The sequence below is a fragment of the Alosa pseudoharengus genome, unplaced genomic scaffold, assembly GCF_046254945.1.
Source record: "Alosa pseudoharengus isolate Yale_2024_CS ecotype anadromous, Long Island Sound unplaced genomic scaffold, YU_APseudo_1.1 YU_APseudo_1.1_scf_4, whole genome shotgun sequence".
In the NCBI taxonomy this organism is placed as follows: Eukaryota; Metazoa; Chordata; class Actinopteri; order Clupeiformes; family Clupeidae; genus Alosa; species Alosa pseudoharengus.
The window spans coordinates 36,086,003-36,101,888 of NW_027468774.1; the positions used below are offsets into that span (position 1 = coordinate 36,086,003).

Genomic DNA, 15,886 nt, shown 5'->3' on the forward strand with positions numbered 1-15,886 from the left:
AATATCATGTTTCCCTAAAATGATACTGAGAAAATATGGCTACTTTCTCTAACAGACCACACAGGTAACATTTGCTCTCAGGTCAAAATTATAATTTCATATGAATCATCTTGAAATTATTCTTGGCTTCACAAAGATCACTGTACACAGCACAAATAATCTATAGCCTACTAAAGATATTTCCTTTCCAGTGTGTCATCCCCGTGGTAAATGCTCATGTTTGTTTTCAAATCTGAGTAAATGCCAAGAATTGATTGTTATTGCCAGATGGAGCCAGAAGTCTTCATTTGTTTTGGAACTTGACATGCTTCATAAAAGATAGTCAAATATCTGTTATGTACAAAAAACTTTCCACTTGTTAATGTGAATTTGAGTCTTTTGGTTATTAAAGGTGCTTGGTGTTTTTAACACACACGGCATACATTTTTCCAGTCATTTTCTTCTAAGCTGTCATCTTTGGAACAGGTAATTACTTTAAAAGAAATGAATTTTCAGTGGGAACTGGAAAATTCAACTGGGTGACACAATGGCGAAGATAGAAGGATCTGGATCTGTAATGGTACTTATCCCTTTACACTACAATCGACATAATCTTTGCTGTCAAGTGTTTTATGCTGAAAAAGCATGCAAGAATGTGCAGCAAATCCTTGTCTGTTTTTTTTTTTAACGATGGCAACTCTGAGGTGACACATTACTTCTGAGCCTTGTGGAGAAGAAATACTCCCAAGTCTTTCTACTTATTATTTAACATCATCAGCCTATCTTCAAAAAGGTTTTTTTTTTAAATATTGAACTAGCAAGACACTGAGACGAAGACCATTAAAAGTGAATCTGAAGACTAGTCAGTGACATAAGACTGACTGTACAAAGAGACTGCAATCCAGAGCTGCGAGAGAGATGAGGGCAGTTGTGCTCATCTGTCTTCAACCTCCAGAGAGTTTAAGGTTTTGAAGGATTAGGCCTCATGTTTCCAAATGAAGATTTTTTTTAAATTGGCTATGTAACAAAAATATAGCACTGGATTGAATGGGCAATTAATTGAGTTAGTCAAAGTGTCATATAATTAAATTGTTTCAGCTCAAGGTCAGGATGGACTTCATAATTTGTTTCAGAGTTTCAAAGTGTAAAATCTAAATATGAGAACAATAGTACATTAACATAAATGTAATGAGTCGGGTAACACAGATAAAATCATTTCACTGTACAGACTTACTTCAGCAAGAATCCATAAAGACCATTACTCAACAATGGATTATTTGAAAGTACAGATCCACTGGCTTTTTTGCCTGATCTTTATCTCCTTGGACATTCATGGCTTTATAGATTTTCATGTAGGCCTACGTGTACAGTAATATTGGAAGGAAATTCATTAATTTCTAATTTCAGGTTTTGCTATCAAGACACACTCCTAAATGGAAGAGCACTATGTGCGTTATTTGATGGTATCTGTGACTCAGAAAGACCCAAATCATTTTTATGCCCCACGCATGGGACTGGAGTTCTGTGTCACCTTTCATAAATTCTTGGTGCCTCTAAAAAGCTTGAAAATAGCTATTTAAATTATTAATTTGTTCAGCTATTGTTACCTGACCTTTGCTTGTCATAGGAGCACAGGAGAAGAAATGTTACCATTAAATTGTAAAAGTCAAAGAAAACGATGCAAGTTTGAAGGAAAACTTCGTGAAATGATCTTTGAAAAATTAGGTAATCTAAACTGAGTACAAAAATCCCTTCTTAAATAGCAAAGGCACCTTAAGGCATTTTCCTTTGGCTAGATTTATCTTCGTATTCTATACACTTCTCAGTGATTCATTTTTAACTTTCTGAATGAAATATAGCTAGCCAGGAATCCCAAGTGGTTTCTCTGTTTAAACTCCATATCAATCAAAACATTTAAATTCATTAATATTTTACTTGGTATTGTTTAAGTAGTGTGCAGACAATAATTTATAAAAAAAATGTTAATGTAACCCCAGGTTAAGAGGGTGGCGGGGGGGGGGGGGGGGGGGGTAATAAAGTAGGGGGTAGTCCAATACAAATTAGAGGCCACCATACAAATACACCATTCAAATAATAAAAAGCATGAACATAGATTCAGTTATATAATTTAAATCGAACGTTACACCTTTAATGAAAATTGTACATGATAAAAAAATAAACAATATTACAAAAACAGAAATCTAAACCTACGTTTTATAGTTCATGCCTTAAAAGTACTGGCTCAAGCTAATCTAAAAGGGCAAGAGGGCCTGTTTAAGAATTTAAAGGCCCTGACTGGAGATGCATGGTATGGACTTCTCAAATAAGGTGCTGGAACCTTTCCCAGACCAGGGGCACCTGAGGGCCAGAGGGGAGAGGAGAGGGTTAAGAGCTCACTAATGTAATCACGAGCCAGACCATGCAAAGCCATGAATATTATTAAAACGATTTTTAAATCAGCTCTAACAACACTAACTCTGTAGCTGGAGTGAAAAAAAGAGGCCTCTGTCGAGGCAATATGCACAATACATTTGGTTCTCATCAGAAAACAGGCTATGGAGTTTAGACAATTTAGAGTCGAGGCAACTGCTTGGTGGCTCAAACAGGAAAACAATCTGTTACAGTAGTTGAGTCGGAAAGGAAATAAAAGCATGAACAACTCTGTGTGTGTGTGTTCCTCGAACGATAAGATAAGACTGATCTAATTTAGTGATATTCCTTCGCTGATAAAACACACAGGTAGCAGGTAATCTGTCACTTTGAGGAGGACTCATTTAAAAACCATAGCGCTCCTTCCAACCAGCGGCCCTGCGTACCCACTATTCACCTCCACACCTCTCCAACTGAGCTCCTGCCAGTTGAAATGCACTGCGGATTAGAATAAAGCTCAGGTCCCTCTTTGGTTGGTGACATTTTAATGAGACACAGAAAGTAAAGGGCACAGAGTAACCAGCCTCAATATCTTATTACTACACACACTCTTCTTTTAAGTCCACGATATCCCTGTCAGCAATCTTCAAAGAAGGGGAAAAGTTTGAAACCTTTCCTCTGTGTTAGGTTTCCCTTGGTTGTTATTCCCCCCACATTGTCGCAGAGATTCCACAATGCATTCTGATGTGTGGTCGCCGGGTTTTTGCAGTGAGGGCTTACAGAGAGATGTCATATTTATGGGGATTTGGGTGAGAGCTTTATAGAACTACTGCATAGACTAGACAGCGCCACCAATATAATGGGCATCATATATTGGGCAATGTAGAGTGCAGGAACTTCAAAGACTCTGTTGTACTGTGCTTCTGGGTAAACCCAAATTCCAGTCCAAATTGGCATGCAGCACTAAATTTGTCCTGGTTTTGAGGACAATCCTACAGCCCCTGACAGTCCGTCAAGCCTAGATTTAATGACAGCTCCTCTGAAGGCAGAGAAGCATTCATCTGACAAATATTCTCGGGTTACTTCAGAATATCACTCTTTAGGATATAATCACTTGTCAATCTCACAGAATAACAGTAATTCTCAGCAAGATGAACAATAGAGAAATTTAAACTAATATAAACTTAAGACCGGACATGGGACTCGAACCATTATAAATCAAGTCGATTTATTGCCCTAATTGTGTGTCCAAAGCCTGGAATAAAACAAACAATTTTGAAACAGGAAGTTGATGCATCCTTCCTATTATGTTTGGCAGTCTTAAAATGTCTTTTTCAGCAGGGTTTTGTACTGTTCTATACTGGCATTCCTAAAACATTAACTCAGGAATTTCATTTCTGCATTATATTGCCATCTTAATAAACCCATGTCCAAGCTTAACCGTTGGAAAATATATATTTATTGGTCCGGGAAAATAATGTTTATTGGTTATATGAGAGATATGTTCATGTGGAATTATGATGCATGGAAAGACTTAGGCTACATTTAACATTAAGGTTTTAAATGGTACGGCTACTACAAAGCATACATGTACTGTTGACATTAAAACAGTGCTAACTGCAGTGGTCAGATACAATGGTCAATTACCATCACTTTGAGACACATACAGACAGCACATACTCTGTTTTCTCTGTGTGGCTAGAGCCTAATTTGCACATTACCTGAATATTAAAACAGCCATGTGGGGAGTAATTCATCTTTCAAATTGATTTCAATTTGTTAAGTTGGTCTCTGGTTGAATACGTGTTAGTGAGGGACCACTCACAGGAGCTACCCTGTAAGGGCTGCATAGAAATAAAAATATATAAAACATCTTTTGTCACCATGCCAATACAAAGAAGGACATCAAAGGTGAATGTGAACCACAGCCTTGGACATTATGGCAACAGTGGAGAAATCAATAAAGGCAGAGACAGAGAAGAGGACTTCTGCTACTCCTGAGACAGGAAAACAGTGTAAACAACTCAGTTAGAACTTGAGAGTACATATTGTTTCTAAACAAGGACTTGGTCCAGAGGCCTCAACCGTACACTGGGAGATATTTGATGCCTGGAAATATATTCTGCCAGTGGTTTTTGGCCTTTAGCCATTGTATTGCCTTGGGTTGAGACTCTTGCATCATCTCGATACAGTCGAAATTGAAAATAACCCTTATTGCTTTGTGCCTTTTATCTCATAATAATACTATCACAGACAAACCCACCCCCGTAGCACTTTAGACTTACACAGAGGGCAGAGTTAGTCTTTGAAGGCCACATCAAAAAACATATCCGGATTATCCTCTGTGTCTTACTGTGCTCAAGCTAGTGTCACTCTGATCTCAGATGACTTGCTTGAATAAACCGACTCAAACGTTACATCTCAACATATTGTCAGTGACGCTCAAATGAGTGGAAGAAACTAAATGCAGCCTTTTTCAGTTGATTAACTTCTCTGTAATTTTTCCTTTGCCGCATCTCAGTCTGATTCCTCTGAATGAAAGAAATGTAATCACCTAATAATGGCATTCCTTATTCTATGAGATTCGACGGCTTCTCTGCAGGCATAGCTGACCTTCTGCTGCCGCTATTTTCTTCAGGCCACTCTTTTGGCGCATGCTTGGCACTTCAGGTGTGCACTATTAGGTCTCCATGGAGACATATCTGCAGGGATTCTGTTTGCATGCAGTACGGATTCTCAGAATTAGATCAAATTTGGCGAGGGAGGAAGCACTTAGCACTGATAGAGCCCTGATGAACGTTAATGGACAGGTGCCTATTAAAAGCCTTGACTGACTCACCACCAACCTGCCTGATATACCATGAGTTACATTCATTGAAATCATTTGTGCAGTTTGTTTTTGGCATGATGGTTGGGATCATTCTCAGTTAATCTATGCCTTTATAGTCATGGTATAGACCTACAGTAATTCAAAATGACACACTGACATAAGAATATTAATGTTGAAATAGTGTTCACAACTAAAATATGAATGGCAATATTATTGTCTGAAAACAATTCGGTCTGCAGAGGGTTAGGGAATAATGGAACCTTCACATCTTCACACTTATTCAAAATATATTCTATTACCAGTTGGCTTTGGATGCATTGAACACTTTTTGTAGATCAAACTCTCCGGACCTCAAAGATGTGTATTTTTTCTCCCTCTTTCCCTCCATCTGAAGAAGTGTGTGTAGTTTGTTTACCCAAAGCTTGGGTGGGTTTGGTAAAATTGCTTTCCCATGTTGCCTGTCATTGATTTATTCCAGTGGCTGCTTCTCTTGATTCCCTCTAGGTCATGTGACTGACATTGGGCCACCCTGGAAGCTGCCAAACCTAAACCTGAGAGTGGCACTTAAGTGGAGAGTGCCTTTCTTCCATAGCCAGACAATAAACACATAAGCCTTTCTCATTAGGTCAGTGTGATCATTCCAATCTACCTCCAAAATACTACTTTTTTGTGAGGATAACTTGAATAAATTCTTGTCCCTTTTAATTAAGCTGACAGCTATGGAGGTTTGTAGCTTTTCTTCCCTGTTTAAATGGAATTAGTTTGTGGAGTGCTACCTCAAATCATACTCCTGCATCCATCAAATAATTTTCTTGCTCAGGCCTACTGATAATTTGATGTAATGGACGGTAATGGATTTGCTAGTTATGTTGCGTACCCCCTTCATTCACACCGGGTATATTCACGCAGTCAATCCTTCAAGTCAAAAGAGGACCGGAACATCTGTGTGACAAGGCATAATAAATGTGAAAATGAAAGGATTAGAATGTTCACCCATCAAAAGGAGTGCCAGCATGCGGTGAGAGAGCACTTCAGCGCGACACCTGCATCATTATCGATGCCGAGTGCAATTCATAGACCCCTGTCAGACGGTAATTACATGTTACGTTCAATCAGAAAAAAATCTTAAAATGGTCCGCTTGGCTATATCACCCTAATTCTATCGTGAAATGCTGTTTACGCGTTCCAAAGGCATGTTGCATGCGAGCTTCTTACAATCTCTATTCTTGACATTCCTTTATCTCCAGGATTCTTTTGACACATGCAAAAGAAGCACATTACATCTACTAACGAGTTCCGTTAACTTGTGTGAGGTTAATTTAGTTTAAAAATATTTCTACTTAATAGCCTAGATTTTGGAAATATTACGCATAGAAAAGGCGCGCGCGCGCACACACACACACACACGCGCGCGCGCACACACACTCACAGGTGTTCCGTCAATGTGAGCAGGACTTCTCCGTTGTCTTTCTGCAGCTGTTCGGAGCGATCAACTGAGAGGAGTGTTTTAACCTTGGCTACCTAAGCGCGGCAAGCACAAGCGAAAGGATAGCTGTTGCGCACTGCTGTCCACTCAGTGCTGAGTGTTGCCACGAAGTTAACTGTAAGGATATCAAAATCAACTTTACTTCGAATCATTTGAGGCAGAGAAAATTTAGCCTAATCCCACCTTCAAACCCTGTCAGGACAACAAAGCTTGATTATTTTCTTGAGCCATTGGTCCGTTGAAAAAGTGCAAGAAGACTTTGAGGATTCTATGGGTTTGTCACTAACCTTTCCGAGAACAGACGCTGCGTTATCGCAAAGGATTGTTTTAATGCCATTCCTCTGCCGTTCCTGTTTGACAAATTAGACTCACTTGTGCTTATTGAAAGCCCTATTCATTGTTTACAATTTTCGTAATGTCCGTACTTTATATTCAAGGTTATTGTGGAATATTTTTGCACTTGATTTGCGCTGAGGAAAGGGGTTTATTGTTTTTTCAAACATTTTTGGTAGCGTTCTTAACATAATGAACATGGGCACAGCGGGACGGCATTCAACTACTCCATGGACTCTGGAAAACTCGTCCTTAAATGAATTTGTCAACGCATCTCCACCCGTCCCTTACGCGGAACAATCTGAATCGTTTAACGATGTTTTCATAACATCTTTAATAGGGACGGTGCTCACTGGGATGTTTTTGATCGGGGTTGTTGGGAATGTGTATACCTTGGTCGTTATGAATATATCTGTCCGAGTGACAGGATCTATGTATGTCTACATCGTCAACCTGGCTCTAGCGGATCTTCTGTATCTCTTTACCATTCCCTTTGTAGTTTGCACATATTTTGCAAAGGACTGGTACTTTGGAGACATTGGATGCCGGATTATTTTCAGTCTGGACTTCCTTACCATGCACGCCAGCATCTTCATTCTGACTATCATGAGTACGGAGAGGTACCTGGCGGTCGTCAACCCCTTGGACACGTTCGGAAGATCCAGGAGTTACAGGCGGATGGTCACCTGTGTGGTGTGGATAGTGTCGTTCCTACTGGCGCTGCCAACTATGATCATGATAGACCTTAAAAGTAGCCTCGACAAGAAAGGTGTTCTGAAAAGAATGTGTCATCCAACCTGGCAGATCAGTGCCTACAAAGTCTACCTGACAGTTTTGTTTAACACCTGCATCCTGGCTCCTGGACTCATCATTGGCTATTTGTACCTTAAATTAGCAAGAACTTACTGGGTTTCACAGACTACTGTTGTCACAGCTGAAGGTGTGACCAGTTGCCCCAAGCAGAAGGTACTTTATATGATCTTCAGTATTGTTCTAACTTACTGGGCATGCTTCCTACCATTTTGGCTGTGGCAGTTACTCAGTATATACTACTTTGGAAATGGAGACCTCTCTCATAGGACAATGGTATATGTGAACTTCATTGTGACTTGTCTGGCCTACAGTAATAGTTGCATCAACCCATTTCTGTACACACTATTGACAAAGAATTACCAGGAATATGTGAGGGATCGTCAAAAGCGAGGTATGGGATTCAGAAGGAAGTTAAGGCACTCATCACAGAGGTCAGTGTCCTCAGCAAGTCATCAGTTTACCAATACTATGACCCTCACTCCTCAAAATGGTGAGCCAGATGCACTCAGTAAGCTCTGATATAAATAGCTCAAAGCCATTGTAGTCTGTCCCCTATTACTGTATTGGTCTATATATGTGGTTGCTTATATTGTGTGTATTCACTTAAATTGTGAAATAGCTGCTAGATGAAACAGACAAAAAAAAGCTTTTTTGATTACACAGAATGAAGGTCTACACATGTAGTGCAGTAGCTTGTATTGTTTGAGTGTAAATGAGAAAACGTCTGAGAAACTTTGGAGCATAAGATCAAATTCTTCAGAGGAGATATATGTGCACATTGGAAGATTTGGGACAGATGTTTTTTATAGGGATGCCTTTTCAACCCTTGTCTTGACAAGCTCTGAAGGTATTTTCTCCTGGCAAAAAAAGGAGAATATGATATATCTGACATGATATTTATTTATCTATTGTGGTCTGCTCTGAAAAGTGTATTTTTTCTGTAGAAATAAAAAGAAGTTGAAAAATTGTCTATTCATGGTATGAACAAAAGCTGTTTTGGAGACCAACACACAGGCAACCTCATCTTGTTGTAAACGTGTATTGTTTATCTGATTATGCATTCAAGGAAAATGTTAAGATTATTGATCTCTGATCTCTAATTTCATTGTTGCTATCAATATTTTCATGAAGTTGGATTTGTGTCATTATGCTGTATTTTAGGAGTGGTTCGAGATTTCTCTGCTTCACCGAGGTATTGTAATTATATCAACAACACTTTTAACTGTTGAATGTCAAACTTATAAAGAAAGAACATACATAGTAGGGGTTGGAAAGTATTTAGATGAGTCAATACATAGAATGTGATTACCTCTGTAAAGGTTTGTGAACTGTTGACAAAACACCAAAGTGGTTTCTTACCATGCTTTTAGCTGTATGTGCAGTATTTACAAAAGACATGTAAGAATTCTGTACTTCGTTATTTGCATGCATTTTGTGTAATTCAATTGTTTTGATCTTTCTCTCGGCAGAACGGAAATAACAAAATGTACAAATCACTTAATAAATGTTTACACTATTGCAGTATTGTAGCACGGAGTGTTTGCTGTTCCATAAATCCTGAGTGGTGATTGAAAAACAATAGTGTTTTTACAGACATTACACTGTGCTCTGGCAAAACATTGACTTCACACATTGTGCTTAACCGTGCTACAGGAAATCACTGTGACTTAAGACATTATTTTCCGTGTTCTGACCTTGATAGGTAATATCAATAGTGAGACCCACCTTATCTCACTCACAGCAAGGAGGGATTAGGTAACTCTGTTTTTGAATGTGAGGCTGGCTGTTTCTCTTCAGCCACAGCCTGAAATTTTGAGAAGACTGGCTGCTCTTTGCTGGTGACCTGGCCATTTCAGTGGCAGCTGTTTATACAGATGGTGCAATATCCTTACAAGTCAACAGAGTAGACACGAAAAGAAGGGGGAAAAATCAGTAGTCTACATTTAATTTGTGTCTGAAGAGAGCTAAACACACGGCCATTTAATGTTGCCATGAGCCTAGTAAAAAGCACTGTACAGATCATTTGCATGACCGAAAAGGCATGGCGTAAAAAGTCTGTGTGAAAAGGTGAACTTGAAGCGTCTCCAAATGTGTGGTTTCACAGTGGGTAAAATATTTTATTGATGATCAAAATCTCTTAAAAGCACCTCTGGTCCTCGACACTGCTGGAGGTGAACTGCCATGCAATGAGCCATTAAGGCACTTTCTGAGGTAATTGCTGCCCTCCACATTCTTCAGTTCACAGCCTTAGCAGACAGACTTGGTCTCTTCAGCACGCACTCTTGCTCAATTAAATCTGCCGTTTTGGGATATGTGTACATAATCAGTATAGCATTTCCCAACTGTAGGCCCTGGGCCAAATGCAGGAAGCCACAATAAGTCCGGCACCAATTTAAACATGGTCAGGTTGTGGGAGAGCCAGACCTTCATATGCAGACAATGTGTCAGATGTGGCAATCATCACAGGTCAAATTGCGTGTTCGTTTTGGCAGAACATTCCATGGCAGATGGCCCACATCTCTCTCTCTCTCCATCAATTTGTCTCTCCCTTGCTTTCTTTCTCTCTCGCTCTCTTTCTTTCTCTCTCACTCCATCTCTCTCTCTCTCTCCCTTTCCCCTCGCTCTCACTATCACTCCCTCTCAATCATTCGCATGCTCTCACCCTCTCAATCATTCACAACCACATTGTCTCATGTGAAGATGTCCATATGAGATCCCTGGCTGCCAGCGTGGAGCACATGGCAGTTACATTAGTGGACTCTCCTCCCTAGGGGCCGGGGCAAGCCAGTGGCTGCCTAGCGTCCACTCAGCAATAAGTATACTGAATGCCTTTGTGTATTTCAGTCACCCAGACACACACACACACACACACTCACACACCTCACACACACACACACACACACACTATGCACTATGCTGATGAGACAGGGTAACACAGCACCCAGGTAACATACTGTACAGGGGAGAACCATGAAAGGTGTCGATTTCGAGTAAGTTAGTTTAGCTGAGCCGAGCATAAATGTGTCTTTCGAAAGCACTTCATCAGCTGGAATGAGACAGCTGATGGTGTGAAGAAATCTGAGAATGCGACTCATTGATGAAGAATAATCACAGTAGGACTCAGAAGAACAATACAAATTTTTTTTGAGCTGAGGATCCGACCTAATCCATAACACCACATGAAATTTCAGTACACTGGTTTCCCCAAACTGTCATCAAATGAACCAGATGGTGAATTATTGACCTACTTTCTGAAAAGAAGGAGTCTGTGGTATTTTCAATGAGATTTCCACTGTGACACAGTAATATCCAGCAATCTTTCAATCTCCTTAATGAGTCTCAGACAAAGAAATAGGCATTCAAGACTGGCAAGAGGATTTGCCAACTCAATGGGCTTCCAGTAAAAATGTTTAGAGAAACTTTTTTTGAGGAATCAGGAAACGATAATCTTTAATAGTACTTAAGCAGCTGCCTTAAATGGTAAAATAATGATTTTAATCGACTGAAAAACTGAAACACTTTGAAGTAAGCACATTTCTCAGTCACTGATATAGCAACCAGTTTTACAGAGAAAAACTAGAGGAAGACGATATCTAATGCATTTTTTTTTTGTTTTGTTTTGGAGTGGAAATGACCATAATGGAGATGTTTTTATTGGTGTGGGTAAAAATGAACAACAGCCTCTGCAGGGGGGCGCCTGAGTGTCTTGCCATGCCTGCCACTGGAGAGAATCAAATAAAGATTCACTCAAATGTACTGCCTCATGCGACTTGGCTTCTTATGTGGCTGACATCACTCTTTTTGAATTGAATGCCCCCCCCCCCCCCCACACCCCACAAAAAAGGCCTTCCAAGAAATGAGACTGACGTCTTCATGCTAAAGTCACAGTTAACAGCACATATCATCGCTTTGGTTGTCACAGTGTCTGCGTCCAGGGAGTTTTGCATTGTGATATCCCAGACAGAATTCATTCAGCTGAATTTGGTTTGTGGTTGAAAAGTGTCAATGTGTTGAAGAAAGTTTAGTGACGATCACAAAAGAGTAAAAGACCACAGTTTCTGAATACATACACTATTGACAGCAGTTTTCCCTTTTCTTATTTTACTGGTCTGGACTATTTAATAAAATGAAACAAGGTCAACTGTGCTTTTCAGCTTGTGGTGTTAAAAGAAAGATGTATTTTTGTGTTAGCCAATGTATTTTCAGACATAATGAGAGTAATTGGCCAAAATGCTCATCTGATAATTTCACAGGAGATAATGACATAATTACATGATGTAAATTGATTTTTCTAAAAAGAGTTACAATGAAAGGGCATGGGTTTATTCTGACATAAAAGTATTTCAAATCCAATAGGTAAAATCTCACGGCTAATCAAAAACAGTGTGCATGGATAAGGAGACTTTTAAGTTTTTCTTCAGCGGGGTCCAAGGACTGAAGACAAAACAGATATTCCCTGGACGCACAGAAGGCACCATTCATTTTCCTCAATGTCTCGACCAGGCTTCCCTCAAATACATGTGGTTTTCAATTCATGTTGACCTACTTAGGGTTAAGTCTTCCATTTCAGGTGTCACAGTTGTGGTAAATTATATGAAAATCTTAAGGGGATATTTGCAGAGTTGCCAGGTATTCGTCCTATTGCTGAACATTTGGGTTGTCTCTACCGGAAGGTATTGATGGAGGCTGTGTTGTCCTTGGCATTAGTACACCACAAATGTAAAGGGCAATTACTTTGCCCTAACCGAGACATTCTCTTTGTAGAAGCAATAATGACATTTCACAGTTGCTGCGGCTGGCAAGTCAGTGTTGAAACCTAATGTGAGTAACTAATCTATTTAACATTTGCTAAAAATGGCAATGAAAGATTGCACGTTTGGCCTCAAAGAAATATGGTAGTATGATTTTACACCATACAGTCACCCTGTCATAAAGCTAGAACAATTTAATCACACTAAGTCCACAGATTGCACAGAATGGAGATTTTCTGTCATCACAATACTGGAGCCAGCTGAATTTAATAAAGTATTATTGTCTGGGACCTGTATACTTCATCATTTGTTGTCTGGCACCTTGACAGTAGACTCTGCAACTCCCTTCCTTGTGACTTTTGCTCTTATTGTATTGAACCACAAGATTTTCTTATAAACTGATAGTAAACACCTCTTTACTTAACACACATGTGACCCATTCTATAGAATGACATTCACACACTGATGCTGACTGATGATTATTGGATGAGAGAGGTGAAAGCTCCATTTTATTTTTTATGTGGACCTGGAAGGAATTTGTAAAAAACAAAATAAACAATACAAATAATAATACAAATTCTACATAAATTAATGAATCTGTGGGAAATGATGATTAACAGGCCAAGGAGGGCATGACGTAAACAAGAATATTTTTTGCCCTATAATGAAGGCAGGGGTACGTGGAAATGTAGGCAGGCCTACTATAAAAATATATTTCTATTTATCAGAGAGAGAAACAGTGACATCTACAGTCACCAGCACAGTATGTTTGTACATAGCACTAAAAACTACATCCCCCAAATCCACCGTGCGTAGCCTATGATGTAAAGACGCACAGCTTGTTTTGGCTGTTTGTTTCGATATCCGGCGAGTGGTAGAACAAGAAATGTTGGAGTAGCTAGCTGGCTAGCTAACAGCTGGATATTGTCTTTCGGAGGTAAGACATTACACAAGTAATTATGTTAATATGAGTAGCCTCTAACCATTCGAGATTGTGCATGTTTAAGTCAAAATTATTGCTTGTTGAAGTTCCTTTTAGCGACTATGGGAGCTCTTGTAATCTTCAGTAAGCTATCGATTAGCTACTGGTATGTGTCTGCACTCCCTCATCAGTAAGCTAACTTAGCTAACGTTCAGGTTTACTAGCTGGCTAGCTACCTGTTTAGCTAGCATGTAATTAATGCTTTCCCCAATGTTAAGCTAGCCAAGTGGCCAACTGGTGCAGGAGCGTCTCAAAGGTTGGACGCAGATGAGTAGAGGGGACCTTATCAATGCCGTTTTAACGTTAATGTTAGAATAGAGCTCAAACGTTAGATTAGGTAAGAAGAGGATGCACAATTTCACTGGAGTCCTTCTGTAAAAGTGACCAGGTTTACGGTTAGCTGACAGCAAACTCTATGAATATATTATGTTAGTGAATGATGACATCTTTTATAACCAGTCAGTGATGGGTTGTGCTTGTGATATAGATATGTTGACACGTTCTATGACACACAGTCGTACATTCACGGTATATAACGTTACAGTAAGCGTTAACTATCGTTATCAATGTTGATTGTAAGAAGGGCGTGGGGTTTTAGTTTTGATGCTGCTAGCGATCTAACGTTACCTTGCTGGTTTCTCGTGGTCAAGTCTGACGTTAACGGTAGCCACCCAGGTTTACACATCAATAAACTTTCTGACAGCCTGGAAAGCTGGAAAGTGTGGACTGGAGAGCGCAGTATTATTGAATGGACCTTATCTGTGCTCCCTCAGGTAACGTCAGTCAAAAGTGATATGCGATGGGCGCAAAATGTTATTGATAGCATTACTATCAATAACATACTCTAGTATGAATATGCAATATAAAGGTGTGGTGTGTATGGGGATGTGGTCTCTTGTTGTTGTGTAATCGGGCCTGGTCAGCTTTATTATTCTTTGATTAAGGCTTCAAAGGCCTGGCCACATATTGTTTTAGCACCCCCAACTTCCTCATGGCCAAATGGTGACAATAGGAGGTCTGCTCCCCCCATCCTTGCCCCCCTAGTGTATACAATAGTAAGTCACACCTGAAGCTCCCTAGATAGTGCCTACTGAATTCTAATCATTCAAGGATAAAAAAGGATACACTGCATATAGATCACAGACACACACAGGGTACACATGGGCACAAAATCACAAAAGACGCAAGAAATACACAGTATGTACATTTATAGAAAGGAGTCTGATTCACAACACTTTAAAATGTGATGTTTCTGGACTTGTTCAGTGTATACTAGGTCTAAGAATCTGGAGCAGTTTGTGATATGTCATCTGAACATGCAAGGCTTGATTGATGCAGTGCCACTGTGTTACTTTTGAAATGTTGAATTATGATGAATTATGAGAAATTAATTATTTTTATGTATTGATTGTGATTTATTGTGCTTCCAGATTCATTATGTCCATTTGATGCCTGGACACAGGGGGTGAGTGCATGCTTGAGGCCGGTGTGATCGAAACAGTGGAGGTCTCAGGGAGTCAATCTTTGTGGCCATGGCTGATGGAATGAGTGACGATGACGTCATTCACCTGGCCAGTTTCAACACACATCGGAGTCAAGGTATGTTGTAGCAACAGCAGAATTGTTAAATGTCACATTGAGGGCCCTGATTTAAAAGGTCTGCAACATGCAACATGCTTGTCTGTCACAAGCAACGCTTTTCATCATGAACTATAGCTATCCTGTTGTATTTGGGGGCATTGAGCAGACTCAATGAGCAGAGTGTTTTTAGTTAAGGTCTTACCCATGGTGGTAAATTAGCAAATTGAATTGATTTGGCTAGTTATTAAATTAGCTTTAGTTATATGTCAACCTTGATACAAGGAAGTTTATTGTCACATGCATATAGTTACTGGATGTAAGAAATGCAGTGAAATTATGTCTGGTCTCAACCTATTTGTGCATTTATGGGGGGGGGGGGGGTAAAAAGTGCAGTAGAAGAGGGGTTTAGTAGATTAAGTGGCAAGGGCTGCATAAGAAAGGTGGGGGATGATTGGGATTGTGTGTGTGTGTGTGTGTGTGGGGGGGGGCACCAACAAGGAGCGCCCAAGAGCTTATTGATCTTTGTTAATTTAGAAATATTAACATAGTTTCAGTAATTGATTTGCCTTGTGTGGTGCCTTTTGAGCAAGCCTGAATGGCAGCCGAACTTAGCCCCGCCCATAACATTTGAGGTCTGGAAGTTTGGTCTGGACTTGTTCCGTTGTGGAGCAACTATGCCCGAACCAGAGCTGTTCGGAGTCACGGTTCAGACCAGAACTCCTGAGCAGTTTTGTTCAGAGCTGAAAATGCAAATGTGTCTT

General features: G+C 39.8%; 2 protein-coding genes across 3 annotated transcripts in view; both read left to right on the forward strand.

The window, feature by feature from the left end:
• Positions 1–6,639: 6,639 nt before the first annotated feature.
• On the forward strand, positions 6,640–9,399 carry uts2r5 (urotensin-2 receptor 5). Its single transcript, XM_076266092.1, has one exon. The coding sequence runs from the start codon at positions 7,191–7,193 to the stop codon at positions 8,328–8,330; it is 1,140 nt and encodes a 379-aa protein (XP_076122207.1). The 5' UTR covers positions 6,640–7,190; the 3' UTR covers positions 8,331–9,399.
• A 4,028-nt stretch (positions 9,400–13,427) lies between these two features.
• Positions 13,428–15,886, forward strand: part of rnf216 (ring finger protein 216) — a 37,425-nt gene continuing 34,966 nt past the window's right edge. For both annotated transcript variants that reach the window (XM_076266093.1, XM_076266094.1), the window contains exons 1-2: positions 13,428–13,499; positions 14,975–15,143. In XM_076266093.1, the coding sequence (XP_076122208.1) occupies positions 15,077–15,143 (67 nt within the window). In that variant the 5' untranslated portion in view covers positions 13,428–13,499; positions 14,975–15,076. The remainder of the gene's footprint in view (positions 13,500–14,974; positions 15,144–15,886) is intronic.